General features: G+C 45.5%; 1 protein-coding gene across 1 annotated transcript in view; it reads left to right on the top strand.

Moving 5' to 3' along the window:
- The first annotated feature begins 7213 nt into the window (after nucleotides 1-7213).
- Nucleotides 7214-25385, top strand: part of FA2H (fatty acid 2-hydroxylase) — a 55486-nt gene continuing 37314 nt past the window's right edge. Inside the window, exon 1 of the mRNA XM_043898054.1 lies at nucleotides 7214-7547. Within this exon, the coding sequence (XP_043753989.1) occupies nucleotides 7278-7547 (270 nt within the window). The 5' untranslated portion in view covers nucleotides 7214-7277. The remainder of the gene's footprint in view (nucleotides 7548-25385) is intronic.

Here is a 25385-nt window from a genome sequence, read left to right as displayed (position 1 = left end):
CTGGAAAAAAAAGAGCAGTTGAGGGAGTTCCCTGGCAGTCCAGTGGTTAGGACTCGGCACTTTCACTGCTGTGGACTTGGGATCAGTCCCTGGTTGGACAACAAAGATCCCATAAGCCTCGTGGCCTAAAAAAGGAGTACTTGAAATGTGTGTATGTTTACTTGAGGCAAGTTTGTGTTTATACTGGCATAATTATTGGGATGGCCAAAATATTTGTTCAGGTTTTCCGTAACGCCTTATGAAAAAAATGGAACGAACGTTTTGGCCAACCCAATCTAAGTAAATATTTGTTGATTTTCTAGTGTGTGTTAAGGATTGGAGACTCAGACTGACTTGGAATCATTCCCTGCCCTCGAGTCATTTGAGTCTCGTTAGGGAGCAAGGGTAACAGCACACCACTGGCGAGGGCTGAATGAGAGGGGCAGACAGTAGAGGAGTCAGGGAAGATTCTTCGGAGAGGTGGTCCTTGATCAGGCGGTCAGGCCTCTCAGGCAGAGAGACAGAGGACCTATCCATCTGAAGGAGGGTGAGGCAAGTCTGAGGAGGTGATTGGCGCTTTCCCCCGGCTTGAATTTGGATCACATCATTTTTGCAAGAGGGCACCTCCGACAGTTTCTGAGAAGCGTGATGATGTGTGCTCAGTTCATGTGCACTTCTTCAGTGGTGCTGAATCAGAAGAAGCAAAGCTTGAAGGAAAGAAGACTTTTAGGTTACAGCACCAGTCTAAACATCAGGGGAACATCTGAATTAGAGTGTGGAGTTCAGTTTCAACACATTTAAGCACCTGCTACGTGTCTGAAACTCTGTCAGAAGCAAAGCAACAATGATGGAGGCAAGATGGCCCCTGAATTGCTCACATCTAGTGGCAACAGAAAAATTAGCATTAAATTTGAAGTTAAACTTAACCCCCAGCTGTATTCCTTACTAGTTCTATGGTCTCAGGTCTCATCTTCCTCATCAAATGATAAAATTGAACCATGTACCTTCTTTGGGGACACTTTTAATTCTGTCCTTTTTATGATGAAAAAATACGAGTTATAGTGGATGCCTTTTAAAGAAGACTGTGGTATAGGTCTTGATTCTATATGATTCTAAGGTTTTGCATGTCAGGGCTAGGTAAGTGGTGGTATCACGGACAGAAATAAGGCAGTCTAGAGGGGGCTACTGACTTAAGGAAAAACTTTTAAGACCTCAAACCATAAAATTCCTAGAAGAAAACATCGTTAATACACTATTTGACATGGGTCTAAGCGGTGTTTTTTCTTTTTCTTTTTGGATCTGTCTCCTTGGGCACGGGAAACAAAAGCAAAAATAAACAAACTAGACTACAGCAAACTAAAAAGCCTTTGCACAGTAAAGAAAACTATCAACAAAATGAAAAGGCTGCCTACTGAATGGGAAAAGATGTCTGCCAACAATATATTTGATACAGGTTTAAATAGCCAAAATATACAAAGAAGTCATACAACTCAACATCAAATAAATAAACAATATGATTTTAAAATGAGCCTTTTTCCAAAGAAGACATGCAGATGGCCAACAGATGCAGGGGAGGGAAGGGGCATGAGTGAACCACGTGAGAGAGATTCAGAGATAGAAATTTCCAGGTACAAAATAAATGAGTCACAGGGATGAAGTATACAGCATGGGGAATATAGTCAATAATATTGGAATGACTTTGGTCACAGATGATAAGTAGACTTGTGACCATTTTGTAATGTATAGAAATATTGAATCACTATATTTATTGTACACTTGAAACTAACATTGTTATAGGTCAGTTATACTAAAAAAAAGACATGTACAAGAATATTCATTAGCAACTCTAAATATCACCAAGCTGAAAGCAATTCAAATAGTTATCAATGATAGAATGAATAAATAAGTTTGGCTTTTTCATATAGTGAAATACTATACAGCCACGAGAATGTACAAATGATTACTACACCTCAAAACACGGGTGAATTTCATGAACATAATTTGAATGAAAGAAGTAGCTACAGAAGAGCACAACCTATATGATTCCATTAATAGAAAGTTCAAAAGCAGACAAAACTGGTGTACAGTTTTTGAAACCAATATGGTGATTTTCTTTGGGGAAGAAAGGAAGAAGTAACTGTGAAAAGGGCATTAGGGAGAATTCTGTGGAGCTGCTAGTGTTCTGTCTTCTGGTAAGAGTGTGTTCATTTTGTGAAAATTCATTAAACTGTACTCTGTGTACTTTTTTCTATGGATGTCATACTTCAACAAGAAAAAACTTTTTTTTAAAAAAAGAAGCCATTTACAATAGCAAAAACAAAACCCTATAAGGTAAACTTGTAAGTTAATTTAACATATATGTGTAAGTCCTGTATGCATAAAATTTTAAACTTTATGGAACAATATCACATATGATGGGAATAAGTAGAGATATAGCTCAAGTCCACAAATAGGAAGACTTGGTACTGTAAACCTATTTTGTGTGTGTGTGTGTGTGTGTGTGTATGCGCTCAGTTGTGTCCAACTCTTGGAGACCCCATGGACTGTGGCCCACCAGGCTCCTCTGTCCATGGGATTTTTCCATGCCAAGAATACTGGAGTGGGTTGCCATTTCCTTCTCCAGGGGATCTTCTCAACCCAGGGATCAAACCAACATTTCTTATGTCTCCTGCATTGGCAGGTGGATTCCTTACCAGTAGTGCCACCTTGCATACATATCAGTCCTTTCCAAATTAATCTATAGAGTCAATGTAGTTCCTTTAATAATCTGAATAGGCTTTTTCATGGACATTGACACACTGATTCTAAAGTTTATATGAAAAAAGAAAAACCCAAATAAAAACCAAGACACCCTCTAAAGGAGAACAGGGTGTGAACAGTAGACTTACCAGATACCAAGATTTATTATAAAGCTATAATAATAAAGACAATGTGGTATTGGCAAAAGGAGAAACAACAAAAAATTTCCTGATCTTTATAATAGTATAAAAGATGCCCATAACTCATAGAACTGTATAGTTGGCTCTCCATATCTGTGGATTGAATCTGTGGATTCAACCAACTGCAAATCAAAAATATTTGGGGAAAAAAAATTGCAGAAAGTTCCAAAAACCAAAACTTAAGTTTGCCATGCATCAGCAACTATTTACATAGCATTTATATTGTACTAGGTATTATAATACTGGATCCAACCAGTCCATCCTAATGGAGATCAGTCCTGGGTGTTCTTTGATAGGACTGATGTTGAAGCTGAAACGCCAATACTTTGGCCACCTGATGCGAAGAGCTGACTCATTTGAAAAGACCCTGATGCTGGGAAAGATTGGGGGCAGGAGGAGAAGGGGACAGCAGAGGATGAGATGGTTGGATGGCATCACGGACTCAATGGACATGGGTTTGGGTGAACTCCGGGAGCTGGTGATGGACAGGGAGGCCTGGCGTGCTGCGGTTCATGGGGTTGTAAAGAGTCGGACACAACTTACAATACCTCAGTATTATAAGGTATTATAAGTATTATAAGTAATCTGATTTAAAGTATACAGGAGGATGTATGTAGGTTATATGCAAATACTATGCCATTTTATATAAGACTTGAGCATCTGCAGATTTTGGTATCTGGGTTGGGGCTTCCCCAGTGGCTTAGTGATAAAGACTCCGTCTGAGATGCAGGAGCTGCAGGAGACTCGAGTTCAGTCCCTGGGTTCGGAAGATCCCCTGGAGGAGGGCATGGCAACCCACTCCAGTATTCTTGCTTGGAGAATGCCATGGACAGAGGATTACAGTCCATAGCGTCACAAAGAGTTGAACACAACTGAAGCAACTTAGCATGCATGCACGCAGCTCTTGAGTTGGGAGGCAAATTCATTGAACTATACTATTTTTGCTTTAAAACTTATATATACTCTTTTATAAACCTTTAAAATATTTTTAAAATTAAGTAATTTAAAATAGTAAAATAATCATTAGCATACTGATTATTCTTGTTTTCCACTAAAAATAGCGTAGAGATTGTTCCCTATCAGTACACATAGATATACCTCTTTCTTTCTAATGATTAGTATTCCACTGACTACACCGTCCTTTATTTAATCATTCCACCCTAAGGATGAATATTGGGTGTTTTTATCTATAAGCAGTATTGCAATTATTATTATGCACACCTCTGATGGAGTTCAGGACAGGCCACCACTAAATAGGCCACTTTGGCATATTGGGGCTTCCCTGGTGACTCAGTTGGTAAAGAATCCACCTGCAATGCAGGAGACCCTGGTTTGATTCCTGGGCCGGGAAGATCCCCTGGAGAAGGGGAAGGCTATCCACTCCAGTATTCTGGCCTGGAGAATTCCATGGGCTGTATAGTCCATGGGGTCGCAAAGAGTCAGACATGACTGAGCGACTTTCACTTTCACTTGGCATATTGACTATTTTGAATTAAATTTACTTAAAAAACAGCTGGTACAAGAAAAACACTCTGACCCTCCTTCATCACCTTAAGTGGAGGAAATAAATCTCCCATGTGAAATGTGCCCTTCCTATACCAGAAGGTAGAGAGACATCCTTATCAGAAACAGGGAATTCAGGGCTGAGAAGGCTAAATAAACAAACTTTGTTACTTCTTTACTAATTTACTTCCCCAAGCTCAAACTTGTCTTATCAGTTCTTCACAAATTTATGGTTTCTTTGTCTAAAAAGTACAAAGTTTGCCTGCCTTGGTCACTTCTTTGGCTCTCATAGATGTGGGACCCCATACATATGAAATTAAATTTGTTTTTCTTCTGTTAATATTTATGTTATTACAGAGGGTATCTCAGCCCAGAACCTAAAAGGAAAATTATTTTTCCTCTCCTTACACATCTTTATACAGTAAGCTGAAAGATTAAATTTCTAGTAGTGGAATTACTATGGTAAGAAATGTGTTATAATTCTGAATAGATGACTAAATTGCTTCTTCAACTTCAGATAATAGGAATTTAAGGCAATGGTGGAAAACCCAAATATGGAAGTCCTACAGATATCAAGATCAGGAAGTCCCTGAGGATACCCATGAGTGCTGGAATGCTTTTGCACATGCAAGATATTTGGAACAGAGTAGATTTGAAAGTAGTGTGAGAGGGACTGTCTCGGTGTTCACTATTTGAGAAAGCAACATTAGTGATGCAAGGCCTCCCTCCATGCCTGGTAGACAGCAATTTCACAGCCAACCTGTGGACTCAGCCAAACTCTTGCCTTCTCCCGGAGGGTGAGCCAGGAAAGGCTCGAAGGGAGAGAAGAAAGGACGACGTTCCTAACCTTGTGTGTGTGTGTGCTCAGTTGTGTCTGACTCTCTGAAGCCCGCCAGTTTCTCTGTCCATGGAATTTTCCAGACAAGAATACTTGAATGGGTTGCCATTTCCATTTCCTTCTCCAGGGAATCTTCCCGACCCAGGGATCGAACCCATGTCTCATGTGTCTCCTGCACTGGCAGGCGGATTCTTTACAACTAGTGCCACCTGACCTTGGACATGTCTGTAGCTGGGGTAGCCCCTAGGGCATCTGAGCTAGGCTTCCCACAGCACTGACCCAGCATAGAGGCCCACCCCCACAACAGCATAAACAGAGGTGACCCTGAAAATACCTTTTTCTGGGAGAGAACAAAACCAGTTAAATGGATGCAGCCTCAATACCAGGATCCTTTTATTACAAACCACGAACTGAAGTGGGCAAAGTTGTGTGCAGTTCTTCCCTGTTATAAACAAACCTGGGCGAGCACTCTTGGTCTTCCCTCCCATCCAGCCTCATGGTCACTGGGCTTCACTTCTTTAGATCCCTATTTCTCTTTCTGTAATGGCAATGTCATTCTCTGTTCTTCCTTCAGAGCCCTCTCCAGAAGATGAAACTAGACTGAGGCAACTCAGGCAGTTGCTCTGTGTGCAAAACTTAAGGGTATGCCAAAAAATCTCAGTAATCAAGATAGAGAATACTTTAGGGACCTCCCTGGTGGTCCAGTGGTTAAGACTCTGTGTTACACTGAGTATTAGACTGCAGGGGGCAAGGATTCAATCCTGGGTCTGGAAACTAAGATCCCAAATTCAGCATGGCAATAATAATATTAATGCAGTATTTAAAAAATTCAAAGCTAGTGCAAAAAAATCCATGATGAACAAAATACTAAAACTTAAAGCATTGAAGACAAGATCCAACCCTTCATGTTCACTACCCTGCTTCACTCCTCTCACTAGTCCTAGTTCCACTAAAACTTTACAAAAGCAGGTGGCCAGCCCACTGACTGGTTTGCCAGTATTCCTTTTTTTTTTTTAATCATTATATATATTTTTATTCTGGTAAAATAGACATAAAAGTGACCTTTTAAACCATCTTAAAATTTACAGTTCAGTGGCACTAAGCCCATTTACATAATTTTAAAAAATATTACATTAAAATGTTGTGTGTGCTTAGTCACTCAGTCATGTCCAGCTCTTTGTGACCCCATGGACTGTAGCCCACCAGGCTCCTCTGTCCATGGAATTTTTCAGGCAGAAATACTGGAATGGGTTGTCATTTCCTCCTCCAAAAGATCTTCCTGATCCAGGGATGGAACCGACATCTCTTGAGTCTCCTGCATTGGTAGGCAGATTCTTCAGCTTCTGAGCCACCAGGGAAACCCATTATTAAATATTAAAATATTTATTTATTATTAAAATATTATGTGTTGTGATTACAGGGTTTGGGGGCGCCAGAGGCCAGCGTCTTGGTTGCGTTACTCTAGTTGTCACCCTGTCTCTCCTCCTCGTCACCCACTCCTGGAGCCTAAGGATGGAAACCTTAAGGTTTCTCCCAAGTGGCGACCTAGGAGATCGGCGGAGATAAGGCAGCGGCGGTGGCGATTAGGCCAAAGAGCACGTCTGTCCGGACCGCCGCCGACGACGGGAGGACTCGCCCCGCCTCGAGCAACCGCCTGCTCCTGTGCTCTCGTGCAACGAGACGCACCCGGCGGGCGCGCCCTCGGCCTGCCTAGGACCACCCGGTGCAGCGCGGGCCCCGGCCTGCCTCGGGCCACCTGGCGGAGCGCGGACCCCCGGCCTGCCTCGGGCCACCTGGCCGAGCGCGCCCTCGCCGGCCCGCCCCTCTCGTGTCTGCCAGGCGTCCCGCCGGCCAATGGCGAAGCGGCCCCCGCGGAGTCCCGCCGCGCGGCCAATGGGAGCGCGGCATGCAAATGAGCAGGTGCGGTGGCGGCAGGCCCGTCAAGGCGGCGGCGGCCGCGGGCTGCCAGAGGCGCGCCGGGCAGCCGCCGAGCCAGCCGCGAGCTCCGCTGTACCGCCATGGCCCCCGCTCCGCCCCCCGCCGCCTGCTTCTCCGCCGCCGAGGTCCAGCGGCGCCTGGCGGCCGGCGCCTGCTGGGTCCGCCGCGGGGCCCGCCTCTACGACCTCACCGGCTTCGTGCGGCAGCACCCGGGGGGCGAGCAGCTGCTGTGGGCGCGCGCGGGCCAGGACGTGAGCGCCGACCTGGACGGGCCGCCGCACCGGCACTCGGCCAACGCGCGCCGCTGGCTGGAGCAGTACTACGTGGGCGACCTGCAAGGAGACCCCCAGGTACAACCGGGCGGTGGTCCCACACCCCTGCTTCCTCCCCCCCCCACCACCGCCTCTCCACTGCCCGCGAGCCCCGTGCACCTGCGCTCCAGGAGGGCCCAAGGTGACAGCCACCTCCTTCTCTCCTGGTACAAGCCCCTGCCAGCCCCCGCTGGCTTCCCAACCAGGAATTTGCCCCTTTCCAGCATTTCCCCTGACCCTCTGCTGTCTGCTACTTCTCCCACCTCCCAAGGTATCTCCTCCTTCATACTGGTTCCTGCTGCCCCTCTGGCCATCTGACGTCTTGGATCACTTTTCCCTCCCAGCCCCTCACACACCCAGTCTTTCCTTCCTGTTCCCTTATCAGCCTCTCCCTTTTTGCAACTACGCTTCGTTTCTGTTTGAATAATAGCTTCCAGGCTCACCTGTCCTCCCCTCCCCATCTCACTGCTCCTGCATCCAAAAGGCACAGACTGGTCACCCTTCTCAGTTAGTTTGGATTTCTCTCTGCCACCCTTGTGTTGTGCCAGGGCTTCCCTGGCCGAGTGGAAAAGTTGGGGCTGTGTCTTAGACGGCCTGTGTCCTCCCGCCCTTCAAACCTCCCTTCATCTCATGCCCTGCATGCTGGCCTGGGTGTCCAGCAGAGTGACGTGACGGGGTAAGCCAGTTTTGCTGGGAAGAGGGAAATAGCACTCTGAGCAGCATGCAGCTGTGCATTCCAGGCTCGTGATGGTATTCAAACTGCTGTCTGTATTTTATTTTCTCCATTTTAGGATGTGGAAACTGGGGCCCAAAGAAACACTACTTCGAGGTCAGTTTGTGATCTGAGGGAATCTGAGCTAGATAGTAGAAAAGTCAAGTGTGTCTGATTCCAAAATCAGTACCCTGTATATTCCAAGGACCTTTGGGTGTGGGAGATGATCTTATCTATTGGGCTCTGGGTAGGCCTGGGCCTGAGGCAAAATGACCTTCCCCAGGCCTTCCCCAGGCCCAGCTGCAGGACTGAGGACAGTGGAGCCATCACGCTTGGACATAAACCAACAGTTGTTCCCTGCTTCTAGCTCTTCATTCAAGATGGCCCCAGCAAATGCTTTTAGGTCTTTGGATGAAAGGACTTGACTCTCACTGTTCCAGGTGTCTTTTCACTGAGTCATCCTGCCCAGTTCTTTGATCATTGATTCACTCACTCTCTTGAAATGTTAATGATTGGCAGCGCTGAGCTAGGCACTGATACCAAGGGACTGAGGTACCAATGGACAAAACAATATGGTCTCATTCATGGACCCAACAGGCTACAGTAGTTCTTCAGTTACCTGGTGCCATCAGAGTGTGAATCAGGGAGGACTTTCTGGAGAAAGTGCTGTTTACCCTGGGAGCCAATCAGTGGATACCTGGCTTTAGCCAGGTGGAGTGTGGTGAGGACAACACTCCAGACGGAACAGAATACCTGGAGGCTCTGAAGGGTAAGAACTTGGCAGAGTCAAGGGACAGAAATAAAACCAATGTGACCAGAAGCTGGTGGGCAAGGAGAGGGAAGTGGAAGGAGGCCGGAGATCAGTCTCAGGCTGTGCTCAGGATTTGGGGCATGATTCTAAGAACAACCAGAAGGCAGGGAACGGATTCAAGCAGAGATATAGCGTAGTCAGATTTGCATCTTTGGAAGACCATCCCGGCTGCAGTGATGACGAGGAGTGGAGGGAGCCAAAGTGGGTGTGTGGAGACCAGGCAGGAGGCTAGCCTGTAGCCCCAGTGAGAGGTAACACTGGCTTCCCCAAGAAGAGGGGAAGGTTGAATTTGGGAGACTTCATAGGTAAAATGATAGGACTCACTATTCTGCAGCAGGAGTCCAGTTTAATCTTGGAAGCTGACGTTTGGTGTCAGATCATGCCGAAGGGGGTTTAACTGAAGCTGAGTGCCGGAAATGAGAGGCATAGGCCAGAATACTAGAGACTTCTAGGCATGTGATGGCTTATGGAAGGCATTTTATATTATAATTGTAACCTATCAACAGGAGCCTAGGGTGTGACCTCTCCTCCCAGTGCCCGTCCAGAGTATCTCTCTGGAGATGGCCCCACCTCCTGGCTCTGCTCGCCACCCAGTGCTATGGTTTGATTTGGCTTTGTTTTGCTTTGCTTCCCTCATAGCTCAGTTGGTAAAGAATGTGCCTGCAATGCAGGAGACCCCGGTTCAATTTCTGGGTCAGGAAGATCCCCTGGAGAAGGGATAGGCTACCCACTCCAGTATTTTTGGACTTCCCTTGTGGCTCAGCTGGTAAAGAATTCGCTCGAAATGCGGAAGACCTGAGTTCAATCGCTGGGTTGGAAAGATACCCTGGAGAAGGAAAAGGCTACCCACTCCAGTATTCTGGAGAATTTCATGGACTCTTTGGTCCATGGGGTCGCAAAGAGTTGGACACGACGGAGCGACTTTCACTTTCACTTGCTTTGCTTTAGCTGACCTTCAGAGAATACTGAGTCTAAATTTGCTACCTACGCCTACTCTCACCTGTCACTACAAGAGTCCCAGTGTGCCGTGTTTCAGGTGTCCTTGTAACTGGGCCCCTGCCTGAGGATATGGGGGAGAAAACTAACATCATACTTACAAACCCATGGCCCAAACTTGACCTATGGCCATAATCACCCAGTACTCCAGTTGCTTGATTTCTATTCTGGAAACAAGTGTAGGGTTGTCTTTATGTTGAGGAGGAGAGGTAGCCAGAGGAGAAATCTAGAGAAGCTATCCTGTCAGAGAGAAGCCCTCCTTGTAAGGCCTGAACACAGAGAAGACACTTCTGTTCTTCTCTCTGGTTAAGCCCTCCTAGCAGCCCTGTGCTGCCTTCTCCACCTCTCTCCTCTCCTCAGACTTGGCCAGGGACGCTGACACCTGTTGAGGCTAGAACCTGGCTTCTGTAACGTGAGGACAAGGAGGGGCCTTGACAGGGAAGGGGAGCATCATGAACCAGCTCTCTTCTTTGGGGCTCATTTCTGAATGGTGCCCATCCTCAGAATCCTTCTTCCCAAGTGTAGTCCTCGGCAAGGAGCCTGCTGGAGCTCTGCCGTGAAGTTGCAGGGACAAGACTCAGCCCCGTTGGTTTCCCCTGTTCCCCACCTTACCACACCCCCTCTGTGTATACACTTACACACACATTCATTCACACTCACAGGAAAGCACACACATGTGAAACAAGTCAGACTTGTTTGAGCCAACATACTGTGGGATGAGACAAAATTTGTTATAGCCTCTGACCTGAGGCGGAGAAGGCAATGGCAACCCACTCCAGTGTTCTTGCCTGGAGAATCCCAGGGATGGTGGAGCCTGGTGGGCTGCCATCTATGGGGTCGCACAGAGTTGGACACGACTGAAGTGACTTAGCAGCAGCAGCGGCAGCAGCAAACTTGAGGAGGTGAATTAGGGATGGCTGAGCAGGGAAGCTGGCCCTCTTCTCAGCCGGGCGCTCCGGGCTCCTCACTCCAAGCTTGGGTAAGAGTGGCTCATGTTGTTAGGGGATGTGAAGCCCACTGATTGAGCTGCAACCAGCTTTTTTTTTTTTTTTTTTTTTAAGAAATATGAAAGAAATGACCTCCCAAGGCCATGGAAACTGTGTTTCCCAGACGTAGGTCATCCATGACTCAGTGTCCCAGTTTTTTTTCCAAATTGGCATAGGACTTGAACTATTTAATGTTTATCTGTAAGTAGACTCACTCTCTATTTTACCACTTACTTTCCCTAGGCATTATTACCAGTGAAATCACAGGTTTTACATGCACTTTGAAAATAGAGCAGTTAAAATAAATGCTCATCCTCCCATCCCCTGAAATCCTGAGCACCATCAGTGGAGTAAGTATCACACTTTGGAAGACACCTAAAGTGGAGCTTTTTCTTTTCTTTTTTTTTTTAATATTTACTTGTTTATTTATTTGACTGTGCTGGGTCTTTGTTCCAGCATGCAGGATCTTTAGTTGTGGCATGTGGATTATTTAGCTGTGGCATGTGGGATCTCGTTCCCTGACCAGGGATCAAACCTGGGGCCCCCTGCATTGAGAATTCAGAGTCTCAGCCACTGGACCACCAGGGAAGTCCCGAAAGTGGAGCTTCTTAACCCTGGTGATCTGCGGAGTGTTTTCTGAGGTTGATGGAAGAGATGAAATTATGTGTAAAAATGTGTGGTTGTGCATTTTTCTGGTGAGAGAGCTGCAGCTTTCGTCACAGTCCAACCAGAATCCTTCCCTCACTCCAGACCTGCTGCGATGAGGAAAATAACTGTGAAAGGGCAGACCACACTCCCCCCACCATCTCACACTGCTGGACCTCAAGAATGCTTCTTGTGGGCAGACATCTAAGCTTGCCCCTGGAGAAAAGCCCTGTTTGAGGAGACCCTGGAAGAAGGCAAGCCCTGACTCCCAGCCCCTGCTGTTGGGCGAACCCTGCCTTCTGAATGTCTCTGGATGCCGTGTCCTAGTCCCATAAGGCATATCTCCGAGGGGCTGAGAAATCCACAGATTGTGCCATGTGTGCTTCTGCCAGGCTCTGAGGGTCCGGCCATTCAGAGGTTCAGAGCTTGAGTGATTAAGGAGGAGATCTAAGTGCAGGAAGACTCAGGGTTTCCACCCCACCCCAGGCTCCGGAGCAGCTTGAGCACAGCGCAGCTTGGAGCGCCGGTCTGAGCTGAGAGTTCAGATAAAAGCGGGTGCTTGGGGAACTTGCCAAACTGCCCCCACCTGCAGAGCAGAGCGGACGTGACATGTCTGCTGACTGACGGGGGTCAAGATTTGCTTAGCCTACAGGAGGGCCCCCTAAATGGGCCTGCCTGGCCCATCAGCAGCTACCATCCTTTGCTCCTTGCCAGGGCCTTGTGGTGGCAGGTGGGCTTTACCTGGAGGATGAAGCTAGGGCCAGCTGGGAGAGAGCCAGGGACCCAAGTCATGTGGTTCCATGTGACATGGGGTAAACACAGGCTCCAAGACTGCTCCCTGATGTCACCCTGGAATTCAGAGAAGGGGCTTTGAGACCTAAATTAAGGGGAAGGTTGAAATTAGGGCTTCCCTTGTGGCTCAGCTGGTAAAGAATCTGCCTGCAATGCAGGAGACCTGGGTTTGATTCCTGGGTTGGGAAGATCACCTGGAGAAGAAAAGGCTACCCCCTCCAGTATTCTGGCCTGGAGAATTCCATGGGCTGTATAGTCCACGGGGTCACAAAGAGTCAGACACAACTGAACGACTTTCACTTTCACTGGAAGTTAGGACTCTATGGGGGAAATAAAAAGAAACAGACAGGAATCTCAGAAACACCTGAGAGTAATCATTTCTGGAAACATTCCCAGCAGAGAACCAAAACTGATGCCTGAGCAGCATCCATCATTTTCACTTTCTTTATTATTTATCTTAAGACACACATTCACCATTGGTCCATACGTTGCCTTCCATTCATTTAGACAAGTAGTGAGCATCTTGTTCTCTCTGAAACCCACCGTGGTACTGAAAGTGCCCTTGTCAGGGTCATCGGGACCTTCCCCTGGCTAAACCTGATGGTCAGTCCTCAGCTGGCCTGACAGAACTCTCGACATGGTGATCACTGCCCTGTCCTTGATAGGCTGTGTTCACCTGGCTTCTGGATACCTCCCTCCTTTAGCTTTCCACCTGCATTTATTTTATTTTGCTGCTGTAACAAATTGCCACAAACTCAGTGCAGTAAAGCAACACATACATGTTCTCTTCTGATTCTGGAGTCAAAAGTCAGAAATGAGTTGGCAGGGCAGCCTTCCTTCTGGAGGCTCTAGGGGAGAATTTGTTTTCCCCCTTTTCTAGCTTTTAGAGGCTGCCCATGTTCCCTGGCTCCTGGCTCCAGCCGTCAGTCACATTGCTCTCTCCTCTGCCCTCGTGTCTCTCCTCGTTCTTGGCCTCTGATTCTCCTGCTCCCATCTCTCGCCTATAAGGAACCTTGTGGTGGCACTGTGCTCCTGGCTCCCACACACACACACCGGACAGTCCAGGATCTCTCAGCACAAAGCCTCTAGTTTAACCACTCTGCACAGTCCTCCATGCCATGTAAGGTAACACAGTCATGGGTCCAGGTATTGGGATGTAGGTTTGGGAGGGAGATGCATTATCCCACCTGCTTCACCGCTTCTGGCTGTTCATGCTCAGTCTCCACCGCTAGTTCTCTTGCTCCTCGTTTCCCAGAAAAGTGCGCAAAGCTCCAGCGGAACCACGGTGGCGTGCCCCGCCATGCAGCTTTTTTCACTCAGCACTACATCTGGGAGCTGATCTGTGTTGTCCTGCTGTCTCCATTCCCTGCTCCGTCCTAAAGGACCCGGAGGCTGTAGTAGGGAGTGGGGGATAGAGCATAGTGGCTGGGGCAGAGCCTTGCGCATCCTCACGGACCTCCTTAGTCTTCCTTTCAGACGTCTGCCCACTGCTCCCCTGCTGTGGCCAGAGCCTCGTTACCCTCATTCCTGCAGCAGTCTCCCGGGCAGGCCTCTCTCTGCCAGCTCTCCCTGCAGCCCACGGCCTGTGATGCTCTCCAAAGAGCACATGGTTATATCACAGCGGTTTCCTGAATCTTCAGTGGCTCCCAATTGCTGCATCCACAGCTCCATGCCCAGAAAATTTAGTTAAATTTGGAGTTAATTCAGGTAACTATCCACTCTACTTCTTCAGACTCCTTCCTTTCCCATCTAGAGCTAGGTTTTTCCTTCTCGCACACTCACATAGTGCTTGGCCTCTACTTACATTACAGCATTCAAAATGTTCTTTGTTATTCACTGTTTTCACTACATGTCTTAACTTCTTGACTAAATTGTAAACTCTCTGAAGGCTGAAATTGCCTGACTCATCTGGGTTTCCCTGGGAGACACTGGCACACTGGTGCCAGCCAACAGAAAGTAATAAATGTCTAAATAAATGAATGAATGACCTGCAGCGAGCAAGGACAGCTCTCGATCCGCATTTCCAAATGCCGAGATAGGTGGCAGATTGACAAGGAAAGTGGTGATAGTAGCACACACAAGATACTTCAAGTAGTAAGATGTGGAAACACAAACCTCTTTCCAGTTTTTTCTTCGGTAGCTGAAAGGTGAGTTGATGGAAAGGATGGAGGACTATCAAGTGAGTCCCTCATTTTTGCCTTTGCCCTCAGTTTTTCATCAGCCTGAAAGAGTTGGCAAAACATCTTCCACATGAGGCTACTGCAGTTCACCCCTTCCCCTGAGTCCCCGGCAAGGGTGGAAGTAAAAGTAACCATAGGAAATGCCGATTGAGAGCCCTGCTTCCTCTCAGCACTGTGACTTGTAACCCTGTGTGTAAGTGTCTGGATGATGTGTGGCGGTAGAACCCAGGTTCCTGGGTTTCCAGTTCTGTTGACTCTTTCCTGTGTCTTTTCATGCAAAACTCTCTAAAGCGTGTCATCTCCGAACTGTGATTCTCAATCTTCTCTAATTGCCGCTCATCTAAAATGGCAGAAAATTCTAACGACCTCTCGTCCCACCTGCTCTTGCCCTCTGGTGGAACCCAAGCTCAGTCATGATAGTGAGGCTGGAGGACACCAAACCTGATGCTAGCAAGAGCTGTGAAGTTATCATGGAGAAGCAGAAACCTCATACTCAGGATTTGTTGTTGTGAAGCCTTGCACTAAAACACAGTTATTCAAATGTGTTGTTTCTTTATTGCGATAGTATATTGCAAGGTGTTAAAACAGCAATACCAAATAAGCAAATTTGGGAGGACTTGTTTTAACATATATGAACTGTGATGCATACAGAACGTCTTAAGGTCCTGTTGGAGGAAAGCTAGTGCCAAAAATTCCATTGATGTAACTACACGTGACTACACACTTAAAAGTGAACCATGCGATCTACATCAAACATGGTTGATAATTACCTAAGCGGATTGGTCATACTTTCTCCTTTAAAGCAAGTAGAATTTAAAGGGAGTAGTTCTGTACATTCTTATATACTCAGAAGAACCTTTTTCACATCGTTTAGCGTTGTGCAGTGCTCATGTTTCCCTCTGGAAAATGGAATTGGAGATTTTAGTAATGGCTAGTTTTGTTTTATAAATTCCGAATGTTAGTAGTCCATAATAACCCACTTCCTGGTGGCTTCAGATGGTAAAGCGTCTGCCTGCAATGCGGGAGACCCGGGTTTGATCCCTGGGTTGGGAAGATCTCCTGGAGAAGGAAATGGCAACCCACTCCAGTATGCTTGCCTGGAGAATCCCATGGACGGAGGAGCCTGGTAGGCTACAGTCCATGGGGTCGCATAGAGTTGGACGCAACTGAGTGACTTCACTTTCTTTCACTTTCAGTCTTGTGTAATAATGAACTTCTATGAAACAAGATCATTTACCCACAAAAACCTAAGGAAGATCTCACGTTTTTTAAGTCAAGTTAAGGCCCACACTTTGAGACTGACTGCCATGGAGAAATAAGGAGCAGTTACATTTGGCTGAATAAATACAGCGTCCATGATCCCAAGTTAGGGACCACAGCAGACCAACCTAATTTGGTAGTTGCTTCCCCTTGTCCCAGGCGGGATCCTTTGGGGAACTTCCCTGCTGGTCCAGTGGTTAGAGCTCTGCTTGTGCTGTTCCTGACCCTCAAACTAAGATTCTACAAGCCTCCCTGGCAAGGCCAAAAAAAAAAAAAAAAAAAGTGACAGCAAAATTAAGATTGCCCTTGGCTGCTTATTCTTAAATTGAGCAAATAATGCATCAAGGAGATCCAACCAGTCCATCCTAAAGGAGATCAGTCCTTGGTGTTCATTGGAAGGACTGATGCTGAAGCTGAAACTCCAGTACTTTGGCCACCTGATGTGAAGAGCTGACTAATTGGAAAAGACCCTGATGCTGGGAAAGATTGAGGGCAGGAGGAGAAGGGGACGACATAGGATGAGGTGGCTGGATGGCATCACCGACTCGATGGATGTGGGTTTGGGTGATCTCCAGGAGTTGGTGATGGACAGGGAGGCCTGGCGTGCTGCGGTTCATGGGGTCGCAAAGAGTCGGACACGACTGAGTGGCTGAACTGAACTGAAGTGTTGTTTTACATGTGTGGTTTTTTGACAAAACGTATGAAAGCACAGTGTGACATTCTAAGCTTTGCGTTGGCTCTTCACACCATGATCATAAAGAGGGTCATTTTAGCAAGAGTATTTAAGGGCTGAGGGTCTCTTTTGATCTCTGGTAAACAAGCCCTCCTCTTTTGAAGGGCTTCATCCTTTCTTGATTGCCTGTGTTTCAGTGTGAAATAGCCTACATTTGCCAGATCCTTATTTGACCATGGAAGTGTAACTAAAACAGTTTTCTCTCACTTTCATTGACTGCATGACATTTTCTAAGTTTTTGCATTGATTTTGAATTTTCACTTTGCCGTCAGGTTTCATTTTATTACGTTGTAATATTGTCAGATGGTAGTAACCCCAGCCATCAGCTTGTCTCTCCTTTTCTCTGTCACAATTACCTGTGAACATCGTTCATACACAAATTTAAATCACTAAAAGGAATGTGCAAAAAAAATTGGGTGCCCCTCCCAACCTAGTCCCTGTGTAAACACTATCAACAATTTCTTGTGACCTCAGAGAAGCACATATATTATTCTTTCTATTTCCCATGTAAAGGAGTTGTATGGTCAGGCTCCTTGACAACTTGCTGCTTTTTTTTTTTAAACTAATGACATATTTTGTACTTCCTTCCACATCAGCCATGAAAGTTTTCTTCATTCAAGAACATGGACTATCTTTCCATGTCTTTGAACCCTTTTTTGTTTCTTTTATTAATGTTTTATAGTTTTCAGCATATAAGTCTTTCCTTGGTCAGGTCCTTTCCTGACATCCTTGGTTAGGTTTATTCCTGGGCTTTGTTGTGGGGAGGGGTGCAATCTTGAAAGGTGTGGTCTTTTTACATTCCCTTTCTGATATTTCATTGTTAATGTAAAAAAATGTAATCAACTTCTGAGTGTTAATCTTGTATCCTGCTACTTTGCTGAATTCATTTATTAGCTTTTGTGTGGAGTCCTTAGGGTTTTCTGTATATAGTATCACATCATCTGCATATAGTGACAATTTTACCTTTTCTCTTCCAATTTGGATACCTTTTATTTCTTTTCCTTCTCTGATTACTGTGGCTAGGACTTCCTATACTATGTTGTATATAAAAGGTGAGGGTCGGCACTCTTGTTTTGTTCCAGATTTTAGCAGGAAGCTTTTCAGCTTTTTTTTCACTGTTGAGTATTGTGTTCGCTATGGGTTTGTCATAAATGGCTTTTATTATATTGTGATATGTTACCTCTTTGCCCATTTTTATATGAGTTTTTATCATGAATGGATATTGAATTTTGCCAAGTGCTTTTTCTATATTTATTGAGATGATCATGTGGTTTTTGACTTTGTTTATGTGGTGTACTACATTGATTGACTTGCATATGTTGAACCATCCTTGTGAACTTGGGAAGAATGCCACTCAGTTGTGGGGTATATTTTTTATGTGTTGTTGGATTCAGTTTGCTAATATTTTGTTGAGAATCTTTGCATCTATATTCATCGAAGATACTGGTCTGTAATTTTCTTGGTGGCGACTTTGCTTGGTTTTGGTGTCAGGGTTATAGTGGCTTAACAGAATGCCTGTGGGAGTCTTTCCTCCTCTTCAGTTGTTTGGAAGAGCTTGAGAAGAATCAGTGTAAGATCTTCTTTGTATGTTTGGTAGAATTCTCCCGTGAAGCCATCTGGTCCTGGACTTCTGTTTGTAGGGAGTTTTTTTTATAGATTCTATTTCACTTTTAGTGATTGGTCTGTTCAAATTACCTATTTCTTCTTGATTCAGTTTTGGTGGGATGTATGTTTCTAGAAAGGTGTCCATTTCTTTTAGGTTGTCAACGTTCTTTCTAGTAGCTCTCCCTATTGGTGTTTTTCCCTATTACATCAGTGTTATAAGAAGCATCCTTACATAATCATTTTGCACACACATGCAAATAAATTTGTAATATAGAATTCTAGATTTGAAATTTCTTTATCAAAATTATATCCATTTTGTGTTTTGATGAATATTGCCAAATTGCTTTCTGAAAAGGTTGTACCAATTTAAATTCCCTCTGAAATCATACACATCCTCACCATAGATGTATATTTACGGGTATTTTTAATCTTTGCCAATGGGTAAAAAAAAAATGCTCCTTGTTCACTTCACTTCTACGAATTACAAGAGAAAGTCTTGTATATTTTACACATTTCTGAATTATTTACACCCTTTTGGTAAGCTGTCTGTTCAGGCCCTTTGTCCGTCCGTATTGGATAGTTAATCTTTTCCCTGTTAATTTATGTGTGTGTGTGCTCACTCAGTCATTTCTAACTCTTCGTGACCTCATAGACTTGCAGCCTGCCAGACTACTCTGTCCATGGAATTTTCCAGGCAAGAATACTGAAGCAGGCTGCCACTTCCTACTTCAGGGGATCTTCCTGACCCATGGATCGAACCTGGCCCCTTGTGTCTCCTGTGTCTCCTCATTAGCAGGTGGATTCTCTGCCACTGTACCACCTGGGAGGCCTAGTGATTTATACCACTATTTATATATAAACTATATGAGCCTTTATCCATCATGCACATTACTGCTTGTCTTCCAGCTCTCGTTTGTCTTTTACCCTGTTTAACATTTTCTTCCTCCATTTAAACCTTTTAGCTATCATCATTCTTAGAAAGATCACCTCACTTTATGATTTTATATATAAAAATAAAAATAGTGTCCTGTTCATAGTTTTTATCCTTAATGGTTCTGTTATTTGTTTGGTTTTGCTTAAATGTTTTATCTACTGGAAATGGGGGGGGGGTGTTATAAGTGACAAAATAGAGATTATTTTGGGTTCAAAATTCTCTAAATGACTAACTGGGTTTCCCAGTAGGTTTATGGAATAATCTCTCTTTTCACACTAAGGGAAAAAAAACCCACCTTTCCACACATTAAAACTCAACATTCAAAAAACAAAGATCATGGCACCCAGTCCTGTCACATCATGGCAAATAGATGGGGAAAAAGTGGAAACTGTCTGATTTCATATTCTTGGGATCCAAAATCAATGCAGACAGTGACTGCAGCCACAAAATTAAGATGCTTGCTCCTTGGAAAAGCTGTGACAAACCTAGACAGTGTATTAAAAAGTGGAGACGTCACATTGCTGACAAAGATCCGTATAGTCAAAGCTATAATTCTTCCCGTAGTCATGTATGGATGTTAGAGTTGGACCATAAAGGATGCTGAACACCGAAGAATTGATGCTTTCAAACTGTAGTGTTGGAGAAGACAGCAAGGAGATCCAGCCAGTCAGTCCTAAAGGAAATAAACTCTGAGTACTCATTGGAAGGACTGATGCTGAAGCTGAAGCTTCCAATACTTTGGCCGCTGGATTTGAAGAGCCAACTCACTGGAAAAGACCCTGGTGCTGGGAATGATTGAGGGCAAGAGGAGAAAGGGGCAGCAGAGGATGAGACAGTTGGATACCATCACTGACTCAATAGACATGAGTTTGAGCAAACTCAGGGAGATAGTGTAGGACAGGGAAGCCTGATGTGCTGCAGTTCAAGGGGTCACAAAGAGTTGGACGTGACTTAGTGACTGAACAATCACACAGTATTCACATACATAGTTTGGACTATTCTTTTTTTTTAATGTTTATTTATTTGGTTCTGCCAGGTCAGTTGCAGCACATGTGACCTAGTTCCCTGACCAGGGGTCAAACCTGGGCCCCCTGTGCAGTCTTAGCCACTCGACAACCAGAGAAGTTCCGAAGTTCGGTCTGTTCTTGGACTCTGTTCTATGCTAATGAAGTCACTCATCTCTTAAATTTATTCTTAGTTGGAGGATAGTTGCTTTACAACGTTGTGTCGGTTACTGCTGTAGAGTGACATTGTCAGAGTCCCCGGCTGAGCTCCCTGGAAAGCACTCGTTTTTTATTATGTTTTAGGCGTTAGGTTTTCCCCCCTCTTTGCTCCTCTGTTCTATTCCAGCCAGACTGCTGCTCCCACTTGCTCCACTGGAGAAAGCAAAGGGCAGGCCGAGACCTGAGCAATAGCTCTGGGTCTCGTTGCCAGCCGTGGGGGACACAGTCAAGTCTGCCTTTCAGGAGCTTTGGCTGACCAGCGTGCCCTGGTTCTGGGGTCTTGTGGCTGGAGGGTGGGGGACGTGGCTCTGAGAAGCCCACGCAGGGCTCGGCCACAGTCTGCACCGTCCCTGGGGAGGTGCAGACTGAGCGCGCAGTGCTTGTGGAATGGTGGTGTTTCTGCCGAGATGGGGAGACGGGTGGAGGGAGCGCGGGCAGGCAGCCTTGCCTCCGTGCGGGCGGGTCTTGTGTGTCTTCCTGCCTTGTGTCCCCAGCCTGTGGTTGGAGGAGGGCTGTCAGGCCAAGTTCTGAGTGTGCATGGAGGGCGGGGAGCTCGGGGAGCTGGGGGACAGCCGGCGAGGGAACCCGCGCCTCTCTTGCAAAGCCCTGTAAAGCTAAAACTTCACGTGCCTCTGGTCAGGGGAACTGCATACTTATCCCCCTCCAGCTTCCTTTCATCAAAATGAAATGAGGCCTATTAAAAGCAGATTCCTGGGACTTTTGTGGGATGACAGAAATGTTCCATATCTTGATGTGGGCATTGGCTACAAGAAGGCATATAATTGTCAAAACGTATCGTACAGTACACTTAAGATTGGTGACTTTTTTCTATATGAAATTTATACCCAATGTTCGTTCGTTCTTTCTGTTTAAGATTTATTCATCTCTTTGTTTCTGGCAGCACTGGGCCCTCGTTGCCGCGTGCATGCTTTCTCTGGGAGCGGCGGCAGGGGCTCCTCTCCAGTTGTGCTGGTGGCTTCTCTCGCCATGGAGCGCAGGGTGTAGGCACCTGGGCAAAGTGTTGAAGCCCGTGGCTGAGCTGCCCCAGGGCGTGTCATGGGGCTTAGCTGTCTTGCAGGCATGTAGAGTCTTCCCAGACCAGGGATTGAACCCATGTCCCCTGCATGGGCAGGTGGATTCTTAACCACTGGGACACCAGGGAAGCGCAATACCCATTTTCCTTTCAGTTCAGTTCAGTTCAGTCGCTCAGTCGTGTCTGACTCTTTGTGACTCCATGAATCGCAGCACGCCAGGCCTCCCTGTCCATCACCAACTCCTGGAGTTTACCCAAACTCATGTCCATCGAGTCGGTGATGCCATCCAGCCATCTCATCCTCTGTCGTCCCCTTCTCCTCCTGCCCCCAATCCCTCCCAGCATCAGGGTCTTTTCCAATGAGTCAACTCTTCGCATGAGGTGGCCAAAGTACTGGAGTTTCAGCATCAGTCGTTCCAATGAACACCCAGGACTGATCTCCTTTAGGATGGACTGGTTGGATCTCCTTGCAGTCCAAGGGACTCTCAAGAGTCTTCTCCAACACCACAGTTCAAAAGCATCAATTTTTCAGCGCTCAGCTTTCTTCACAGTCGTTTTCTCACATCCATACATGACCACTGGAAAAACCATAGCCTTGACCAGACGGACCTTTGTCGGCAAAGTAATGTCTCTGCTTTTTAATATGCTGTCTAGGTTGGTCATAACTTTCCTTCCAAGGAGTAAGTGTCTTTTAATTTCATGGCTGCAGTCACCATCTGCAGTGATTTTGGAGCCCAAAAAAATAAAGTCTGACACTGGTTCCACTGTCTCCCCATTTATTTCCCATGAGGTGATGGGACCAGATGCCATGATCTTAGTTTTCTGAATGTTGAGCTTTATGTCAACTTTTTCACTCTCCTCTTTCACTTTCAAGAGGCTTTTTAGTTCCTCTTCACTCTCTGCCATAAGGGTGGTTCCATCTGCATATCTGAGGTTATTGATATTTCTCCCGGCAATCTTGATTCCAGCTTGTGCTTCTTCCAGCCCAGTGTTTCTCATGATGGACTCTATATATAAGTTAAATAAGCAGGGTGACAATATACAGCCTTGACGTACTCCTTTTCCTATTTGGAACCAGTCTGTTCCATGTCCAGTTCTAACTGTTGCTTCCTGACCTGCATACAGGTTTCTCAAGAGGCAGGTCAGATGGTCTGGTATTCCCATCTCTTTCAGAATTTTCCACAGTTTATTGTGATCCACACAGTCAAAAGCTTTGGCATAGTCAATAAAGCAGAAATAGATGTTTTTCTGTAACTCTCTTGCTTTTTCGATGATCCAGCAGATATTGGCAATTTGATCTGTGGTTCCTCTGCCTTTTCTAAAACCAGCTTGAACATCTGGAAGTTCACAGTTCACGTATTGCTGAAGCCTGGCTTGGAGAATTTTGAGCATTACCTTACTAGCGTGTGAGATGAGTGCAATTGTGCGGTAGTTGGAGCATTCTTTGGGATTGCCTTTCTTAGGGATTGGAATGAAAACTGACCTTTTCCAGTCCTGTGGCCACTGCTGAGTTTCCCACATTTGCTGGCATATTGAGTGCAGCACTTTCACAGCATCATCTTTCAGGATTTGAAATAGCTCAACTGGAATTCCATCACATCCACTAGCTTTGTTCGTAGTGATGCTTTCTAAGGCCCACTTGACTTCACATTCCAGGATGTCTGGCTCTAGGTTAGGCAAATAACTTGCTTCTAAAGATATGACCTCATGATTGTAAGAGTTAGATGTTGGTATGCACCAGCCTTTAAGAATTGCTTCCCCCACCTCTTCGATCATTTTACCATTAATGGTAATTATGTATCAACTAGAGATTAGAAATCCTTGCTCAATTAAAAGCATGAAAACTCTGACAGGTTAAAGGAATTGTCTCTGGTCATTCAGATCTTAATATCAATCATGTAAATCATTTATTTTCCTACTAGAACTGGGCACGGAGGGAATGCTGGTTTGGACTTTGTGGTGAGGAGATGACTTTGGAGAAAGACTCCAGGAAGCAGGCAGGTGTCCTGTGGGTCCAGGAGCATGCTGTGACACAGGGAGTGGGTGTCCAAGAGCCGGGGGAGGGCCGTGAGATTAGCAGGTAGGGAGGTGCACAGTGAACATTTTACTGAGAAGTGTCCACATACTGTGAGGTGCGGCTTTGTCCTCTTATCGTCTTCCTCTCAGACATAAACAGAGGGTCACAGAAGTGGAATCACATGGTCTGTATAGGCAGACCTGATCTCATTGTGCTTTGCTTTGTTGCGCTTCCCAGATTCTGTTGTGGTTTGAAGGTTTCTGGCAGCCCTGCGTCAAGCACGTCTGTTGGCACCATTTTCCCACGGGCACCCGCTCACTGTGTGTCTCTGGGTCATGGTTTGGTAATTGTTGCAGTATCTCAAACCCTCTTCCAGCAAAAAGATAGTAACTCACTGAAGGCCCAAGTGATAGTTAACATTTTTTTTTTAAATTAATTTTTATTGGACAACAGTTGCTTTACAATGTTGTATTAGTGTCTACCATACAGCAAAGTGAATCAGCTATACCTGTATCTCCTCTTTTTTTGGATTCCCTCCCCATTTAGGTCACCACAGACCACTGAGGAGGGTTCCCTGGGTTATATAATGGTGGTGGTGGTTTAGTCACTAAGTTGTGTCCGACTCTTGCGACTCCATGAACTGTAGCCTGCCTGGCTCCGCTGTCCATGGGATTCTCCAGGCACGAATGCCAGAGTGGGTTGCCATTTCCTTCTCCAGATAGTTAACATTTTTAGCGCTATTTTTTTGATCAAGATATACACAAAAAAGGCTTTTAAAAAGAAATAGAATGTGAATGGTAGGATCTAGGTAGTTGGAATACAGGGACTCACAGTAAGATTCTTTCACCTTGGGTGCATATTTAAATTGTTTCATAATAAAATGTTGGAAAAATACTGGTAGCTGCCTTATGGACATCACCCCCAAATTCTTAAAGAATGGGTGGGAGAATTAAACAAGGTAACAGCACGTGAATGGTTGTGTGCAACAAGGCATCACCTTTCTAGTTATCCTGTATTACTTTCTCAGAGCAGCTCTAGCAGAATTCCATAGACTGGGTACTTAAAACAGCAGAAATTTATTCTCGCTGTTCTATATGTGAGAAGTCTGAAATCAAGGAGCTGGCCAGGTTGGCTCCTTCTGGAGCCTCTAAGGGAACTTACCTCTTTCTTAACTTCTGGTGGGACTGACAACCCTTGGTGTTCTTTGGCTTGTTGATGCTTCACTCCAGTCTCTGCCACAATATCACACATGCCTTCTTCCTTGTGTCTTACATTTGTGTACAAATTTCCCCTCTTTCTATGAGGACACCAGTCATTCTGGACTTAGAGCCCACCCTCACCCAGTGTGACCACATCATAACGTGATGAATGCAAAGACACTATTTCCAAATAAAGTCATGTTCACAAGGTTCTGCATGGACATGAACTTGACATGGGTGGCGTCTGTGCATGCTCAATCACTTCGGTCGTGTCCAACTCTTTGAGACCCCATGGACTGTAGCTTGCCAGGCTCCTCTGTCCATGGGATTTTCCCGGCAAGAATACTGGAGTGGATTGTCATGCCCTCCTCCAGAGGCTCTTCCTGACCCAGGGACTGAACTAGTGTCTCGTGCAGAGAGGTACTATTCCTCCCAATACAGGTATCTTTAAATAACTTCTGCCACTCCGATAACCTCGATGGAAGTAAATATGGTAGGCACTGGAGAATTGTGCTGTATTTCAGAAAAATGGCTGTAGTAGCAACAGAGATTCTATTTAAGACTCTTATGAAAAGTCTGATGTTTCATTGGGGTGGAAAAATACAAATATAACTAAATTAGAGAATTAATTAACATAATTAACACAAGGAGATAGATGTGTGTGTGAGAGACAGTGTGTGTGTATACATACATATATACACATATACATATATTACATACGTACATATACAACTTACATATACATATATAA

Source organism: Cervus elaphus, chromosome 4, assembly GCF_910594005.1.
Source record: "Cervus elaphus chromosome 4, mCerEla1.1, whole genome shotgun sequence".
Lineage (NCBI taxonomy): Eukaryota > Metazoa > Chordata > Mammalia > Artiodactyla > Cervidae > Cervus > Cervus elaphus.
This window is presented reverse-complemented; position numbering and strand designations above follow the sequence as displayed.